The sequence below is a fragment of the Limulus polyphemus genome, unplaced genomic scaffold, assembly GCF_000517525.1.
Source record: "Limulus polyphemus unplaced genomic scaffold, Limulus_polyphemus-2.1.2 Scaffold1788, whole genome shotgun sequence".
NCBI classification, from domain to species: domain Eukaryota; kingdom Metazoa; phylum Arthropoda; class Merostomata; order Xiphosura; family Limulidae; genus Limulus; species Limulus polyphemus.
Genome location: NW_013667398.1, coordinates 209272 through 229685, shown reverse-complemented (window position 1 = coordinate 229685; position 20414 = coordinate 209272). Strand labels below are relative to the sequence as shown.

The following is a 20414-nucleotide window of genomic DNA, read 5'->3' as shown; positions in this document are numbered from 1 at the left end:
CTTGTCACACTGTTAGAAAGCCCAAAATATTGTGATAGTTATAAGACATTGTCTGCTTTTTACGTGTTATTATTCTGTGTTTATTCGTTCATATTTAATTAAATAAAACAATATAACTTGAAGTAGTACCATTACTATAAAAAAGCAGGGCTAAGTTTCATTGATAGTTGACTGAAGAAAAAAAAAATGACAGGTATGTGCTATTTTTTTTTATGAGTATTTTATTATTATTATAAATTAACAAGAATATAAACATTAAGAACTTTTTAGGTTAGATAAGGTAAAATAAAGAAAACAAAACATCATTATTATTTTTCCCAAGGTATGCTCACGAGCAACTCATGAGTAACCCGTGTATTACTGTAATTCAGTAGGGTAATGTGAGCCAACTTCTGAGGTGCAAATATTAGTTAGACATGATTCAAAGGGCAATAAAACAATAAAAGTAGAAACAATGTAGTTTCATGTTACAATCTGAAGTCACTCTAGAATGAAAAAAAAGGGTAATTTAGATTTATTTCAAAATGTTTTGACCAACCTCGCACAGATTTAACCCCTTTCCCAATGGGGTGACACAATTCATGTCAACTTAACTGGGGAAGGACATTTATGCAAAAAAACATATGGTAACTCTGAGATACCCTCACAAAACCTGGCAGTATTTTGTTAAAGATAATAAGTACTTTGGACATAAAAGTCACATTATTTTAATTACATATTTCTAACAATAATATGTTATTTATCTGTAGTAGATATTTACACTCATACTCTGAATAGTTCGAGTGCCAGGTGATTTTCATCTTAAGTATAAAAATACTTTTCTTCATTTTATAGTTTCATATTTCATTTGCATAATCTCTAGAACTTCCTTAACAAATGCCAAAAGTTTTTTATGGTAAATGTTTATACTTTATTTCTCATTGTTTCTACCATATCAAAAACTCTAGCTATTATCATCAATGTACAATACAACAAAATTATCAATATTAGGAAACAGAAAAAAAGCACATATCTATTAATTTTTTGTAGAATATCTTTAAAGATCTTCTTTTGGTTATATTTGTAATTTCAGGTCTTTTCCTTTTCACATATAGTTAATTTTTAATATTTTATTTTCCCTTTCTTGTCCTTTACAATTTATTATTTATCTAGACACAAGTCAACATGTTCCTCTTGAACTGATACAATTCATATGGTGTTACAAAAGCTGTCTTCTCTTTAGACATTGTCTCCATAACCTTTACTGAGGTTGATCTTGGTAAAGAACTTGACCCCATTTAGTGTCACCATGATAGCCTTTGAGTTGCCCATAAGTTTGGAGTCAAATTTCCCACAAGGTTCAGCTTCCAGATATCTATACAGAAGTGGTTTGAGCCATCCCTCTTCATCACGATCGCCACTGGTGAACAGTAGGCTGAATTTAAAGGCTCAGTGATTCCAACTTCACACATTGCCTTGACTTCTTGCTTGAACAGGTCTCTCATCACACAAGAGATCTGGTAGGGCTTTGCCTTGACTGGATCACTGGTCATGGTGTCAATCTTGTGTTGCACAAGATATGTCTTGCCTGGTCTATCTGTGAAGACATCTGCATACCGACACAGCAGACCTTATAGTTCTTTCTTCTGCTTGCCTTTCAGGTCTTCAATAATATTGAGGTCTCTGTACATCTCACCTCCAACCAGTGGTCTTAGGTCTAGTAAGTCTTCATCTTCTATTACAAAGGCACTATCATCCGGTTTTGCATATATGACAGCCACACCTGCAATGTCCATCTGTGCTTCAAATGCTGCACACATTAGGTCTTCTTCCCTCTCAATGTACTGCTTCAAAAGATTGGTGTGGTAGATCATAATTTTCCTGTCCACTTTCACTTTGTAGTCTATTCTGTTAAATACTTCCTGCACTCAAAAGGGTCCTTTCCACTGTTGTTGTCTATGGGTAGCAGAAATAAGACCAGTCTGACCTTGAAACTTCCATCCTCAGGCCTCATGCAAACTCTCTCAAGCTAGTTAATAGATCTCTCCCAGTCAGTTTCTGAGGTCTAACACATACTGGTATGTGTTTCTCACTTCTGACTCTTCTTCTCCTGTCCACAGTTATTTCAATGTCTGCATTGGGCCTCATACTGTTCTTCCATACAGTAACTCAAAGGGTGAAAATCCTGTACTCGCTTGTGGGACTTCTCGGCAAGCAAATAATACTGCTTGCAGGTACTTGTCCCAGTCACGTTGTCTCTCCTGGCACATATTCTTCAGCATGCTCATTAAGACTCTGTTGACTCTCTCACAAAGTCCATTACATCTGGGGTTGTTTAGGGTTGGCAAAGAGCTGCCTAGTGCTGATGAGTCTGTACACCCTTTGCATCAGTTCTGAAGTAAAATGGGTCCCTCTGTCACTCAATAGTTCTTTTAGAAAGCTTACTCTGCGGAACACTTCCACGAAGGCTTCTGCTGCTTTCTCCGTCTCTATCTTCAGCAGTGCTATGGCTTCTGGGTAACATATCGCATAGTTGACTACTGCCAGCATGTACTAGTTGTCCTTGTCGGATACAGACGCTAGTGATCTGATCAAGTCCACAGCTACTCTGCTGAATGGCTATTATATGAGAGGCATCTCTCCCAGTGGCTCTTTGGCTACCTTCCCTCTAGGTACTGTCCTTTAGCAGATGTCACATGACCTGCAGAATCTGGTCACATCTCTGATGAACCCAGCATGTGAAAGTTACTGGTGATTCTGTCTACTATCTTCTTTGTTCCTAGGTGTCTCCTCCTACAATAGACTCGTGAGTCAACTTCATCATGTGAGCCCAGTATTCTGTTGGTACTATGATCTGTTTAACTTTCTTAGTAAAACTGCCTTGGAAGATCTGGAATAGCACTTCCTTCCAGTCCTCTATTCTGCAAGTCCCTTTCACCTTGGTCTTGTGCTTGGGTTCTCCTGGACACTTTCCCAAAGTTTCTGCAGTGAAGGGTTATTCTTCTGTGCTTCCTTCAGTTCCTATAGAAATACATTCAGGATGCCACCCTAATAGACTTGCAAGGGCTTGATGTCTTGCTTGCTTTTCTTCTCTTGAGCTCTAGTGGTGACTGTATATATTTCATTAGTCTTCTTTCTCTCTGGTTTCTCTACTGCCTGGTATATTGCCAATCACCAAGTTTTTATTCTTTTATTCTTGCTGTGAGAATCTTTCTTACTGTCCCATCAATCAACACACACAGATGTACTTTGCCCATCATCTGGTCATCAGATACTACACTAGTTCTCACTGCTGCACCCATTATCTCATAGGACTTTCACTTTCTTGTCTCCAACACACCCTTCACCTACAAGAATGTTGTGGTTTGTTGACACCTCTCAATGTTTGTCACATGCTCCAATCACCACTGGCACTGTACACTAACTTGAGCTGACCATCAATCATGCACTGTTTAATCATGGTGATATATACTTCCTTCTTGTAGTGAATTTGACAGTTGTCTTCATTCTGTTTCTTCTGGCAGCAGTCCCCATGGTGAGAGTCACTCTTTTATTGCTTCTCGCCAGCACCATCTTTGTGGGTAGTTCAATCTTCTTTATCTTGTGATTTCTGCTGCTGCTTGTTGGTGACAGACTTGCACTCACTCACAATGTACCTCAAACATTTCAAGACAAGCATAGCATCTCTTCCTCCATTTGCCTGTTGACTTCTTGTCACCTTTGGCAGCATTCTGCTTCTGGTCAGCCACCCCTGGTTTCAACTTTGACTGGATATTTTTGGACTTGTCAGTTATACTCCCTCCAAGGGCTTCCCTATACTGATGTGACAGTTTGGTCATCTCGTCCACATCTTTCGATACTCTCTCCATTAGGACAACGATATATCAGTGGAGCATGTGATTATGAACTGTTCATGTATTAGTAGATCTTCAAATCCTTCAAAACTATCTTCACACTTGGCCATGTCATTCCATCTTGTGAAGTATTGCCACAGACATGCCATAAACTGATATATAAATTTCTCCAGTGTTAGGTTTGACTTCTCTGAACTTCCAGCAAAACTTTTCTTTAATAAGTTCATAGCACTTCAGCAGGGCCACTTTTAACTTGTCACATTCATGGCATCTTCTGAAATCATGCCCACATATACACTTGTAGGCCTTTTCCTGTGAGAAAGGGGATGAGACAGACTTCCTAGTTGCCTTTGTCCCACATCTGACTTTGGGTGAATCTTTCATATCTCACCAGAAAGCATCAATGTCATCTTTCTGTTCATCATATTTGAGCAATTTGGGTCAGTTGGCCCTGACATCATCATCATTCTTGGGTCCTCTGTCTATCTTTTGGGTGAGCTTGGCTATCTCAATTTGTGGTCTTATTCTCTCTATGTCCAGTCTTTCCTCTTTCTCTTTCTGGGTTTGTTTTTCATGCTTACATTCTTCTTTTAGTCCTTATCTTTCTTCTTCTCTTCTTCGCCTCTCCTCCTCTCTCTTATGTTGACACTCTTCTCTCTCTATATCTTGTTTAACAAACTCTGATAGATCACCATCTTTGAGCCCAAGTTGCCCATCACTCTATATCCACTTATTAAGTCAAGTGACATGGTTATATTGTGTGGTTGTGCTCTCTACAACATTTTTGCCACCACTACAGCTGTGTGTATATAGGCCTTTTTGCCACTTTTGTTTACATCTTTTTTTATTGCTGTTAACCACTTAGGATCCTGTCTGGCTTGCTGGTTTTATAAGGCCAGATTCTTTACAGTAGATGTCTGTGACTTGTTGACAATAAATTTCAACCATAAACAACTAGCAACACAGTCTGCTTGTTTTAAAAATAATATATTAAAAACAAATCAAACATATATACAACTGTTCAACTGTTGGTTGCCACAGTTGTATCCAGAGCTTTAAATAATTATCTTTTTTTTGTCAAAGTCCACACAGGCAGGTTCAGTTACTTTAAAACATAATTGACAAGACAAAATGTTCTTCTCTGTTCTGTTATTACAATACAACCGTAAATAATTTCACTTTAATAACTGCCACTATACACTCTTTATCAATAAACTCACGATCATGCAGTCTAGAACTAAAACTAGGTAATGATATTTTGATGTGTGTTTATACCCCCAAAAGAAGTCTAGAACGTTCCTCGCAATACTATATATTCTGATAAAATAATACTCAATTAAACCAAGAAATTCAAAAATTTCTTGCAACATGATAAAATAACCTCACCATTGTAAACAACCACTAATTCATAAGAATTGAACTACACAACTTATGATTCATAATCAGTTGCATAATGAAACTTACCATAGAATTTTGCTTCTAAAAATAACTAATTATGACACCCACACTATATAAACTATCTAAACTGTAATGCTCACATTAAACTTAAACTGAAATAGTTGTGTATATCTTAGATATATAAGGTTTTACTGAAAACAAACGTTTGAAATATTTTGGAGGTTATAGAGATCATGCAAATGAAATTTGAGAATTTTGAGATGAAGCAAAGTATTTTTAATCTTAACATGAAAATCACTTTGCACTTGGAGTTGTCAAGACATTGGAGAAATCTTTAGTGCAAACACTTCATTAGAAAAATCCTGATTTTTTTTTGTCTACAAATAACTCTTAATAATTACCGAAAGTTGCAAAACTCCATAAAGCTATACAAAACACATTGATAGTTATAGTATTGAAATTATAAAGGTCAATTTAGGGTGAAGAACTGATTTGACTGAGCCCATAGCAAAAGTGTTAATATCCATGACAATTAAAATTTTTTGTCACTTTACTCATAATATCAAGTACTACTAATGATTTGTTCTATTCTTTCGTTTTTTCTGTTCCTGAATACAAAGTTACACAATGGGCTGTCTGTGCTGTGCCCACCATGGTATCGAAACCTGGATTTTAGATTATAAGCCTTCAGATTACTGCTGAGCCACTGAGTACCACTACTAGTGATGTCTCACAAATGGGGTAGTAGTTCCAAGAAAACTTGGATAATAATATAATTAAAGCAATTTCTTCATTGTAGCAGCATTACACAAAACTAGTGGAATTAAAAAAGTTAACTACTGAAAGATACTTACAACTACAGCTGATTTCTTGATCATAGCAGCATTAGCTGGATAAGATTAGACATAGGGTATTACATTTAATGCTCACCTGTGCATCCCTCTTCATCACTACCATCATAACAGTCTGGTTTGTTATCACATCTGTTTTGAAGTGATAAACATTCTCCACTATGGCAGGTAAACTGACTAGGATTACAAGTCACAGGAAGTGTCGCATCTGTCACAAAACAATAAAAAGTTAGCAATATGAATGAGGACACTAAACACTTCACTACCAAAAGAAAACTTGATTTAAAAATGTGTTTCAACAAAATGCAGTGGCTACATCATAACACAATAATAAATACACATCCTTCAGAAGAAACTGAAATGGTTATGTCACAAAACATTTCCATTCAAGAAAAAGAAAGCTAGTTTTAAGTCATGAAGTCAATGAAAAAAAATAAAAAAACTGACTAGATCTACGAAGTTTATACATAAAGCTACCAGCTACTGAGTGAAACAAGTATTGTTCATAGAGAGGAACAGTTTTCACTAAAAAAAACAAATTCTGCCTATAGACAGGAAAATTTTACAAAAAAGAGCAACAGCTACCAAATGAAACAAGTTCTGCTTACAGACAGGAAAAGTTTATAAAAAAGGTAGCAGCCAGCCAATGAAACAAGACCTGCCTACAGACAGGGAAAATTTTTAAAAAGGGTAAAAGCTAGCCAATGAAATAAGATCTGCTTACAGACGGGAAAAATTTATAAAAAGGGTAACAGCCGGCCAATGAAACTATATATAAAAAATGGAAACTACTAGCCAATGAAACAAGATCTGCCAACAGGCAGGAAAAGATTATAAGAAGGGTAACAGCTACCCAATGAAATAAGATCTGCCTACAGACATGAAAAGTTTATAAAAAGGTAACAGTCAGCCAATAAAATAAGATCTGCCTACAGACGAGAAGAGTTTATAAAAAGGGTAACAGCCACCAAATGAAACAAGTACTGTCTACAGATAAGAGCAAACCGACACAACATCAACAGCTGGCCAATAATCACAATGAATGGATTTAATTTTCACATAACTTCATTAAATTATGTATGAGAAACTAATGCGCTGTTGACCAGTAAAAACTACAAGCTTTGGTTCTGGTAGATTACCAACATGTTTACTATAAAATAGTCTATTACTTGTTATTACTCATTTAAAGAAATATATTAATTTTACCACCTTATCAGTATGAATGATGCAGGAAACACTGCACCTGAGTGTGTTTAATCAGTTTCTACAATCATCTTATTAAAATGAATCCATGCAGAAAACATTGTAACCCATCGTGTTTCATCAGTTTCTACAACCACTTAAATAAAATGCACCTGTGCAGGAAACATCTGTGTGTTTAGTCAGTTTGCACAAATTCTTTTTGGCATTTGCTGAATAGATATTACATAAACTGAAAAGTTGAAAGAATATATGCCTAACATTCAGTAAGCTCTAATTCTAAGACTTTCTGATCTTAAAACTGAATAAGAAATCAGAGTGATAATAACTTCATTCTAACACACTGACAATTGAGTTGAATCAGAACAAAACACTATATCAGTTTTATGAAACAGTGTTAGAAGAAACGTAAAGCAACAAAGTTTATTATTCAAATGCAATTTCAATTAAACAAAAAAATCCTACCATGATGATATATATATATATATATATAACCCATTCTTGACATAAATGATGTAATATCCTGCAGGATGATATATACAATCCATTCTTGACAAAAAATATCCTGCCATGATAATATACATAATCCATTCTTGACAAAAATAATATCCTGTCATGATATATATAATCCATTCTTGACAAAAAAATATCCTGCCATGATAATATACATAATCAATTCTTGACAAAAATAATATCCTGTCATGATATATATAATCCATTCTTGACAAAAAATATCCTGCCATAATAATATACATAATCAATTCTTGACAAAAAAAATATCCTGGCATGATGATATATATAATCCATTCTTGACAAAAAATATCCTGCCATGATATATATAATCCATTATTGACAAAAATAATATCCTGTCATCCATTATTGACAAAAAAAATATCCTGGCATGATGATATATAAAATCCATTCTTGACAAAAAATATCCTGCCATGATATATATAATCCATTATTGACAAAAATAATATCCTGTCATCCATTATTGACAAAAAAATATCCTGCCATGATGATATATATAATCCATTCTTGACAAAAAAAATATCCTGCCATGATATATATATATATATAATCCATTATTGACAAAAAAATATCCTGCCATGATAATATACATAATCCATTCTTGACAAAAAAATATCCTGCCATGATAATATACATAATCCATTCTTGACAAAAAATATCCTGCCATGATAATATACATAATCCATTCTTGACAAAAAAATATCCTGCCATGATAATATACATAATCCATTCTTGACAAAAAAATATCCTGCCATGATGATATACATAATCCATTCTCTACATAAGAAATATCCTGCCATGATGATATACATTTTGATTAGTCTTTATTACTTAGGAGTTATAAATACTTACATTTCTTAATTTAAAGATCTTCCACTAAACATAAAAGAAGTTTTGAAACTAATCTACTTACTTATACTCTTGTCATTACAGTTCCACTCATCACTATTATCTCCACAATTAGGTATCCCATTACAAACGTCACTTTGTGGAACACAGCCCATACTCATGAAACAATGAAAATCTGTGGGCCCACAAGTTGCAACACCTATCAATAGAAAATGAAGGTTCTTCTATTATTTAAAATGAAAACTATGTTTACCTTACACCTTCCCCATGTGAGCTTTGACTAATGACAGATCTTAATAACATTAATTTTTATCTCATATCTCCACCACATAAACATTGACTAATGACAGATCTCAAGTTTTCAAAAGAAAAAAACTTAATGATTAAATTTTCACCATTCTATTATCATATTTTAAAAATAGGATAAAATTTCAATTTATATAAAAGTGTATAGAATTATAAGTGTTATACAGTTGCATTCAGAAACTGTGATTTTTACACTTTATTGTGACTAGCAGATAGATAGAAAATGGAAATTATAAGCTGGTGTGCTGCAAGGAACTCAACAGTGTGCCTGCTTTCTTTGGAATTTATTACTTAAACCAAATACTATACAAACAAATTTTAAACTTTGAATAAACTAAACAACATATACATTATGGTTCACAACATAATGGCACAACAAATTAAACATTCTGAATGAAGTTCATAACATTACTGCAATCATGATCTCAAATCTGAAATATTCATTGTAAGAGCATATACTGTTCTCCAAAGTTACAGTGGGTACACTGAACACTCGTTTAAAATAGATTAAACTTGATGTCTGTTTTTAAGATAACACTTATTTATTTTTAAAATACTAGCATTGGGGTTTCAAAGTTCTTCTATCAAGAGAGGAAAAACAAACTTTTAAGAGTGATTCTCTTAGCTCCAGTTAAGTGGTTATTAAAAAAGAAAATAATCAAACAAATTAGGGAACTCACCACTACAATCTTTTTCATCATCTCCATCTTCACATTCTTTATTACCATCACAAACCCATGAATTCCTAATGCATTTTCCTAGTTGTAAAAATAAGAAAATGGGAGAGGAACAACAATTAAAAAAAATTAATATTTTAAAGATTTTTTATGTTTTTGAACATGCTCCCAGGAAATGATATGTATTCTTCTTTTTTATTAGCCTAAATACTTCATGAGACTACTTAATAAATATTTTTACAGATGTAGAAAGTTCTTCTCCATGATCTTCCACAAATACAAATGTTTCTATCACATTCAATAAACAACTACAAACTAACCTGATAGACAACGGAAGTGATCTTCTCCACAGGTTGCATTGGCAACTTCAGCCGTTACAACTTCTGCCTTTGTGCTATTTTCAGATGAACCTAATAAATACATGTAATGTAACTCTTTTAAAGTTTTCATAAAGAATCATCTCTTAACTTTATGAAAACTCAATTAGTTTCCAACCACATGTTAAAAAATGTAATTTATCTATTGAGCAAGCACCTTTTTTTATTTACAGTTTTTATCTAGATCAAAGATGCCTGATCACTTCCAGGGTTCAATGTAGTCATTTGTTAGCTAACATTCTTATCATCAAAGGTGTCTGATCACTCCCAGGATTATATTTATTCATTTTTAGCTAACATTCTTATCATTAAAGGTGCCCGATTACTCTCAGGGTTCGATGTAGTCATTTGTTAGCTAACATTCTTATCATCAAAGGTGCCTGATCACTCCCAGGATTATATTTATTCATTTTTTAGCTAACATTCTTATCATTAAAGGTGCTCGATTACTCTCAGGGTTCGATGTAGTCATTTGTTAGCTAACATTCTTATCATCAAAGGTGCCTGATCACTCCCAGGGTTATATTTATTCATTTTTTAGCTAACATTTTTGAATATTGATACCAAACTAATCCAAAGTACATTTATAAAATTTAAGCCTACCACATGATTCTTCATCAGAGTTGTCTCCACAGTCATCAACACCATCACACTGCCACCAGAAAGGAATGCAATGTTCATTGTCACATCTCATCATGAAGGAAGCACATGTGGTGTTGAACACTTCTGGTGATGACGTACTACTACTTGTTGTGGGAACTGCAGTGGTTGCTAAGACAAAACATGAAGATATTTCTTCAATCAAGTATTAAACAAATATGCATGTGTGCCAAACTTTCTAGCAATGTAGGTTTGAAAATAATTAGTTCATATTAATTCACTTTCAAGCTGAACAAATGTAAGAAAACCAACTTTAAATTTCTTTACTAACTAGTTATATTTCTTTGAAAAGTCTTCAGCCAACAGAAATGCAACACTGGTTTTGTGTGACATTATACAAGAAAGTCAAATTTATAAAGTTACTATTACAAGACAATTCAGTGTACACTTTTCAGTAACATACTCAAGTTTGTTCACAATATGGTAACACCATGCTCCTGGCCATCCTAATGGACTACAATTATACAGTTTAAAAAGTCCAGACTCTCTCTTATTGTCATTCAGTTAAAGTCTGGTAAATTTTCAAATGCAGATAGAAGATGAAATTGGGCCCTTCTGTGAAGGTTCCATTACAGACATTCTGACATCAAATTCTCCTACTTTGCAAATATAAAAGCACGCAAGTTATGAAATTTTAACACTTAAAATAAATGGATATCTGCAGTGTATACTGTACAGGTCAAGTAGTGATTATAGCAAGGAAAAATCAACTAACTGTTGAGCACCAGAGGTATTGCAGAAAGTTATAAAATTTCCCACTGAAAATAACCCCAAAACAGTTTCTATTACAAATAAAATAAGAACCTTCCTAACATTGTAAAGAGAATACATACAGATTTATGTCTACCAAAGTGACACATGAGCTGTGTTCACAAGCTTCTCAACAAAGCACAGTCAGATGAAAGACCAACTATTAAACGTTTTACAAGTAGATTTTATGTCTACAAAATAATATGAGCTGTGTTCACAAACCTGTCACAAAGCACACAGTCAAATGAAAGACCAACTATCAAAAGTTTCAAAAGCAGCATCTGGTAAGTGAGAAAGGGAAGTATGTCCTGCAACTGAACTAGGCATGTCTATTAAGTCTCTACAAAAACATGAGCAATTTATCGTTGTATTTACTGATGGAAGAAAATTTTAAGAATGGTACAGAGAATAATTTATATTTTCCCAAATGGTTTATGTTAGTTACAAATTACAGCTTTAATGGTAAGTTAAACACTTGAAGAGTCGATATAAATGTCATTAAGAACTCGAATAACAAGTTCACACGACTATACTGTGATAAATCACCATCTTCATATGGCTCCATCAAGATTAAATATGTCAATGTGTCAGTTACTCTCCAAGATGTAGGTGAAAATAGGAATTTTGGTTGTACATTCTGAAGACATATGTCAGGGACTTTTGTGTCTTTGATTTGCTCAAATGGGATTTTAGAATTCATTGTCCATAGAGAGTTGATGATCTTTAGAAACCATGTAAAAATGAGAAAAAGAGGCGATCTTAATATCAGCTCCCTGTTCAATGTAAATTGCACTGTAGAGAAAACACAAAACACAATTGGTGGTCATACAGGGAACTGTAAGGTTTAATCACTAAACTATTAAGCAATAACACTACTCTATATTCAAATAATTACTCTTTAATTCCAACATGTAAGTTAAAAAAACTTGTCAAATGGGGTATCACTTCATGGAATTGTGAAAGACATTCAACCCAATGTAAACTCACAGCCAAATGATCATGAAACATAATCCCTTATATTGTGGGAAAATTGATTCCTTATTTTCAAATATCCATCAGTTAAATTAATGATGAAATATTTTGTTTGTTTTGTTAGCCTATCAAACTGTTCTGCCAAGAAAATCAAAATTTAAGATTTTATCCAAGCAAACATTCAAAGCTAGGACTGTTTTCTAAAACAAAACTACAAGTTAACATAAAACTGTGTGTATTATACATGTAAGTATAACACATAATCATTACTACAACTACAATCCCAAGAAACTGTATAAAATTATTAAACGAAACAATAATCTACAATTTGCTAAAACAGAGCAAAAACTACCAGCCCAGCATGAAATAGCAAAAAAGTTACAATAACAAAAGACTATTAAGTAACTAACTGTCTAGAAATCTTTTTAATTTTCAAAAAACAAATACTCTTACACTTCCCCAATTACCTTGAAAACATGTACATCTTTCTAATATAAACACAACAAAAACAGAAAGGGGAGAACACAAAGATATGTGAATGGAATGATGTTAGAAAAGTATGGAATTTCTTTGGCAAAGCTATAAGGACATGTAAACTTTAGAGAGATACTTTTTAATTATACTTAAATACATAAAATAATTGAGTACATAGCAAAAACTGTGAAAACCAACTGTACTGTAACAACTAAATTATGGTTTCTAAAAACTCTTTGGAAAATAAAGTTGAAAAAATCAGTTTTACTTGACCAATCAAAACATTTCATAGGAACTTCTAATGCAAGTTAAACATATACAAGTCTTTCATGGGAAGATCTAAAGCAAGCTAAACATATACAAGTCTTTCACTGGAAGATCTAAAGCAAGCTAAACATATACAAGTCTTTCATAGGAAGATCTAAAGCAAGCTAAACATATACATGTCTTTCATGGGAAGATCTAAAGCAAGCTAAACATATACAAGTCTTTCACTGGAAGATCTAAAGCAAGCTAAACATATACAAGTCTTTCATGGGAAGATCTAAAGCACTAAACATATACATGTCTTTCATGGGAAGATCTAAAGCAAATTAAACATATACATGTCTTTCATGGGAAGATCTAAAGCAAGCTAAACATATACATGTCTTTCATGGGAAGATCTAAAGCAACTAAACATATACAAGTCTTTCACGGGAAGATCTAAAGCAAGCTAAACATATACATGTTTTTCATGGGAAGATCTAAAGCAAATTAAACATATACAAGTCTTTCATGGGAAGATCTAAAGCAAATTAAACATATACATGTCTTTCATGGGAAGATCTAAAGCAAAGCATACTTCCAACTCTTTGAACAGTGTGCATTATGAGCTACGTACTTCCAACCCTTTGAACAGTGTACATTATGAGCTACGTACTTCCAACTCTTTGAACAGTGTGCATTATGAGCTACGTACTTCCAACCCTTTGAATATAGAAACAAGAAAACAAATAAAATAGTACACACTCCAAACATAGTAGTTTTCAATTCTAACTTAACTCTTAAATGCCCAGGTGCAATAATTTGACAAACTTGTTGTATGGTTTGTTGTGTTGTATTGCATTACAAAAAAACTACTGGCTGAAACTCTTTGAAACTTGAGATGAATTATCAACAGGTTACATAGCTTCTGAAAAATATTTTTATACATGCTATTTGAATGAACTTGCAGATTTCAAATGTTAAAATTAGTGTTGTTCTGTTATGTTTTAAAGTATAATTAAAAAATGCTTCCCTTTGTTCTAGGTTTTAATTATAGACAAGGTAAATAAAAAATTGGTAATTTAAAAATCTGCAAACAGGTATCGTAAAAAAAGTAAAGTTGGAGATACTGTAGACATTATTTACTCAAACTACAAACCCATATTTTGGCTCCATGCTGTTAACAAGAATTACATTTGGTGGAGTCAAAATAGGGGTTTGTAGTTTGAGTAAATAATGTCTACACTATCTCCAACATTGTTTCCAAACTTTTTTTTATGATCCCTATTTGCATTTTTACATTCCCAATTTTTTATTTATCTTGTTTGCTGGCTTTTTTATGCTCAACTATGGGCAAATAGTTACTTGATATGGTAGCTAACTTTATACATTGTAATGATAATAAACATACCTAGTAGCTAACTGATAAGGTTCATGATGATCTACTGTTGCTATTGACTATTTGATTGCATTAGTTTGAGATGTAAAATGTTAAGCTGCAGCTGGAGATTTGTTTGAGAATATAGTCAGCATTTATAGTTTCTGCATAACTAAGTTCTCTCTATGTAATGCATAGCAATGGGCAAATATATGCCTAGACTAGGACAACCACCCACCAATAGAAAAGCAGCCTTAACAAATAAAACGTATACATCTAAAACATTGCTTTAAATAAACTTTCTTGTCTTATAAAGAAAACATTCTACAAACGTGTAATAATAAAAATAAAATATTGCCTTATAGAATGAAGAACTTATATACTATTAAAATATGGATTACAAGCTAAGATTTTATGCTATACTAATTGGTATAACAAGCAAAAAGTAGTTTAATAAAATTTTGAATGTGAGACACTAAAAACCTTGTGTCATGTGCAGTAAAGAATACCCATGGAAATAGGGTTAAGTAGATGTTCAGATATGTCTTTTTAGCCATATACTAATCCTGTATCTAGTCTCTTGACTATAGTCACACAATATAATGATGTTAAAACCTCCCCAAAATGTTTGATTTGTCAAGGTTTTCATAACATACTGTGATTTTGTTTTGTTTAGAAACAAGCTTGTTTTCTCAAAAGCCAGTAGTACTGTGTTATTGGCAAGCTGCAGATTGGGAAAAAACATTTCCTGAAAGGAAATGCCATGTTAGAATTAAGCCACAGCATCTATATTCAGATTGGAACAGACTGCATACTACTATATTCATTTCTTATTCTAAAAATCTATACTATGTTATATATCAACCAAACTATTTTTATTTAATTATTTGATTTAACTTAACAATCATTCACAAGAACTGGTAAACTGTTCCTGGAGTGGGTCATGTAACTACAGCAGCAACAGAAGGAAACTACATTAGTAATTCTAAGAACCTATGAGTGAAAGTAAAGATGGATATACTATGTCAATCACATCACAATTACCACATTCAGTGTTGATAAGGCCATTTGTCTAACACCAGAGTTCATCAGGCCAACTACTTGTTAGCTTCACAAGAATAAATAGTTTTTAACATTTTTCTGTAGTCTTACACACTGCTCTTCTCTTCTTTTATATAATTTTATGAAAGAACAAAATATTTTGAGACAACTAAAAGATCATTTGAAATTTGTATTTTTTTGCACAAACCCTGAAAGTATTTTTCTCCTGGATCACTATTATAAAACCAATGCTTTAACTGAATGGTTCACAGAATATTCTAGAGAAATTTCTTTGTGTATATATATATATATATATATAATAAAAAAGTGCAAATAACTATAGTAATAATTAGAAAATGTGTATCATGTTTTACAACCTTATCACGTATCATTCCAACAAAGATTAATATGTCAATAATTGGAGGAAATGCTGTTGAACCAAGAACCTGCTCTTAATAAAGTAACTAAACTACTACATAATTTATACTGACCTTGTAGTTAGAAACATGCAAGTTCCCTTGTTGTGGAGGTTCCCATGAAATAACAACCTTTTCCCCAAGTACTTCAGTCACAGTTACATTCAGAGGAGGTGATGGAGCTGCAGAGAAACATTTAACAATTCTTTGTGAAAAAAAGTACTAAATACTGCCATAAAATATCTATTTCATTTCAATGAACTAATAACAATCAAAGCTCAGATATTTGTGTTATGTAAATACTTTCATCAAATGACAAACAATCCATGTCTTTTTCACAAATACATCAAACAGTATTGCTTTAACAGTTTTCATATGGGGTCAGTCAAAGTGACCGACCTTGTAACCTCAAAGTAACTATCAGTTTCATAATATAACTTTTAATATGTTTCACTAAGTTTCATGAAATTTGGCAGACTTACGGTAAACATTACAATGGCAAATAGATTTTCTAGTTCATGACTGACTCCACAAACATAAGATTGAAGGCTATTAAAATTACACTTTGCCTCAATAATTTCTATATTATAATGAGTAATCTATGTTAAATTCTGTTCTTCAGATAGAGAGAGGCAGTGAATAAGAGAAAAGATCCAGAGAACAAATTCTATAATGTTAAAATTTGGTTTATGAACTAAATTTTGAAGCCAAGTTTATTTGTATACGTCGATAACATAGTTTAAATAAATTTTGAATGTAACTCTCTAAAGGGTCATGACATGCACACACTAACCTACCCGTAGCAAGAGGGTTAATCATATAGTACAACTTTCTCACATATACAACCTTTACTTATATTTACATTACCATCAAAAACCAGCATTTCTTTAATGACACTTTGTTTATTGCCAGTATTTCTTAACCCACAAAGTTCAACCATTTGCTTCCTTCACTTAAAGTATATCAACAATCCGTCTTTGTTCATATGGTATACCTGTTCCCGCTTACATTTACATCATCCATTAACCCTATTGTCCTAGGTATCCTTTACATTACATTGGCAAGCATTCCTTTCATTACATCTACAGCAGTTCTTAAAATTGCACAACCATATCCTCTCACCTACAATATATCATAGCATGAATTTCTTTCCTTACGTGGCATGACATTTTACTCACACCTGCAATGAATTATAACATGTTTTTCTTTATATGGCCCAACCTTTCGCTCACACCTACAGTGCATTATTTGAACAAACATGCTGTAATTTACATGCCACAATATTTTTTCACACTTACAGTAAACTGCATCAACAACCATAATTTTCATTACAACAATCTCTGTCATAAGGCTATCAGGTCAAAATCACACCCCTCATTACTGCTAGCTTTCCATAATCCATGTAAATGTATGAGGTCAACAGTTTCACATTGCAATTTTCAACAGTTCAATCTCAAAGAAATCCACAGACACTGCATCTGGCAACTTAAATAGTATATCTTTGTATGATATAGTATGAATACCCATTTTATTCTCAAGCTGCTTGAGGTATGTAACGGTTGAATAATGGATGGAAGCCTTATCATACTGAATCCATACCCCGTTGGCTTTGTTTCCAGATGGATATCCTTCTTGATTATGTTGTGTATTGCTGCCTGGGGCACATTGATGACTTTTGATACTGACTGTTGTATTCATGGATTCTAAGCTATTACAAGATCCCACTCTCTATTTATGATGGTTGGTGTATGACTTTCTGGATAGTCTTGGTATTCCAAGTTGATTTATATTCCTTTGTTTTCATTAGAACAACAGTTTTCTTTTCTTGGAAATTCTAAATCCCTGATTTAAACATAACTTATGATCTGAGTGTATTAATATTTTATGTCAGAAAGAGCTGTTACATACCCTTCCCACAAGCAATCAATTTTTAGTGGCATCACCTTACCTATGAAATGTCGAATAATGTCAAAATGTAGTTCTGATATATTCTGTACCACTGTAACATCAGCTCTGCTGTCATTGTCATGTGACTTGCTGATTTGAATATTCAATATCATTTTAATATTACATATCAACCTTTTGTATATGACAAAAATCTTTTTCTCATACCTACAGTACATTATCAGAACAAGTACGTCTTTATATAGCAAAACCTTTTGGTCACACTTGCAGAACATTATATGAACAAAAATTCTGCACTATACACAGATGAGGATTATCAGTGATTTACTTAAACAAACACATAAACTGGTATGTAACTACGTACCAGCTTCATCCGTTGTTACTTGAATGTACACAGATGGGGGATATTCCTTCGTCTGATTGACTCTTCTAACATACACACCAAGGCTATACGATATCCCAGGGAGAAGATTCTGAAAAGTGAACATCTCTTTTCTAACCCATGACGTGTTTCTCCATGAAGAAGAATGAACATCTCTAATAAAGAAAAAAACAACATTTTTAAAGACACTAGTGAAATGAATCTCTTAACTTCACACTTAAATCCATCAATAGATCCTTCACAATCATGAAATATTAATCTTCCCATTATAAGTACTAAATCTTTACACTTTGTTTTCTATTCTATACAGATAAGTTCTGTCATCACAAAACACAATTATTATAATTGCATAATTCTTTATTCAGTACAACAGAAAATAAACAAATAGTTCATAGAAAATAACTATTCTAGAATGACTGCAATTGTAAAAAAATAATAATTATATATCCTAAACAGCTTGGGGCTTGTAACAGTTTAGATATGTTTTTATTAAATTATATTGTTTTGAAATATACCCAACAAATAATCTTGCAATAAAAACTAAATTAAACAACGAATACGTAGCTCAAGTTATGGTATTTAATGACATAATGCATGAGCTGCTTTCAAGCATACATCATGGAGAAATTTTTTTTTCCTTATCTTATCTAACATAATAAATTTAAAATTTTTACTTTTTAGTTACAAGTAACAATAAATAAAAAAACAAGAAATTTAGTACTTATTTTTGGCCTCATTTTCCATGCCAATAAAACTTAACTCTATTTTTTTATAACAATATTATCAGTAATTAAAATAATTCTTAATTGAAATATACACTTAAGAATGCAAAATAAAAACATGCACAAAGCAAACAATGTCCTATAACTATTAAAATTGAATTAGCTTTTTAATCAAGGCATAAGTGCCTTAAAATAATTTCCTTAGCTGTTCAACCTGAACTCAGCAACAGCAACTTTGAATCTTTAGGTAAAAATAACTAAAAACCTCTAATGAGAACAAGGTATCATTATAAATCATTCAATAGAAAAACACGGTCTTCCTATTCATTACAACTGATGTAATAGCAAATGTCAGAGCAAATTATAAGCATTTTGTGAAAGAGAGAATGTGATAGGAGGGTAGGGTAAGTGGATTTGACTTTCTGCTTTTAATTTCTAGAAATAAATAAGCTTCAAGGCTGTAACAAGTAGACAAGGCCTTTGTAATATTTATACTATAATACATAATTTCCGTCAAACTTAAGACAACATTGAGGGGTCAGGAAAAAATAGAAAATGGGCAAGTTGGACAAACATCATGTGAAATAGACAAGTAGCTCGTAATGTACACTGTTCAAAGTGTTGTAAGTATACAGCTCGTAATGCACACTGTTCAAATGGTTGTAAGTACATAGCTCGTAATGTACACTGTTCAAATGGTTGTAAATACATAGCTCGTAATGTACACTGTTCAAAGAGTTGTAAGTACATAGCTCGTAATGCACACTGTTCAAAGGGTTGTAAGTACATAGCTCGTAATGCACACTGTTCAAATGGTTGTAAGTACACAGGTTGTAATGTACACTGTTCAAATGGTTGTAAGTACACAGGTTGTAACGTACACTGTTCAAAGGGTTGTAAGTACATAGCTCGTAATGTACGCTGTGTTGTAAGTACATAGCTCGTAATGTACACTGTTCAAATGGTTGTAAGTACACAGCTCATAATGCACACTGTTCAAATGGTTGTAAGTACATAGCTCGTAATGTACACTGTTCAAAGAGTTGTAAGTACATAGCTCATAATGAACACTGTTCAAAGGGTTGTAAGTACATAGCTCGTAATGCACATTGTTCAAATGGTTGTAAGTACACAGGTTGTAACGTACACTGTTCAAAGGGTTGTAAGTACATAGCTCGTAATGTACGCTGTGTTGTAAATACATAGCTCGTAATGTACACTGTTCAAAGAGTTGTAAGTACATAGCTCGTAATGCACACTGTTCAAATGGTTGTAAGTACATAGCTCGTAATGTACGCTGTGTTGTAAGTACATAGCTCGTAATGTACACTGTTCAAATGGTTGTAAGTACACAGCTCATAATGCACACTGTTCAAATGGTTGTAAGTACATAGCTCGTAATGTACACTGTTCAAAGGGTTGTAAGTACATAGCTCGTAATGCACA

The 20414-nt window shown here is 33.0% G+C and overlaps 1 protein-coding gene across 1 annotated transcript in view; it reads right to left on the bottom strand.

The window, feature by feature from the left end:
• The window catches only part of LOC106464933 (sortilin-related receptor-like), a 100786-nt gene that overhangs the window by 16580 nt on the left and 63792 nt on the right, over positions 1 to 20414 (bottom strand). Inside the window, exons 24-28 of the mRNA XM_022392746.1 lie at positions 10626 to 10790; positions 9966 to 10055; positions 9649 to 9726; positions 8727 to 8861; positions 6162 to 6290 (exon numbers count right to left, since the gene is read on the bottom strand). Coding sequence (XP_022248454.1) covers positions 6162 to 6290; positions 8727 to 8861; positions 9649 to 9726; positions 9966 to 10055; positions 10626 to 10790 — 597 coding nt within the window. The remainder of the gene's footprint in view (positions 1 to 6161; positions 6291 to 8726; positions 8862 to 9648; positions 9727 to 9965; positions 10056 to 10625; positions 10791 to 20414) is intronic.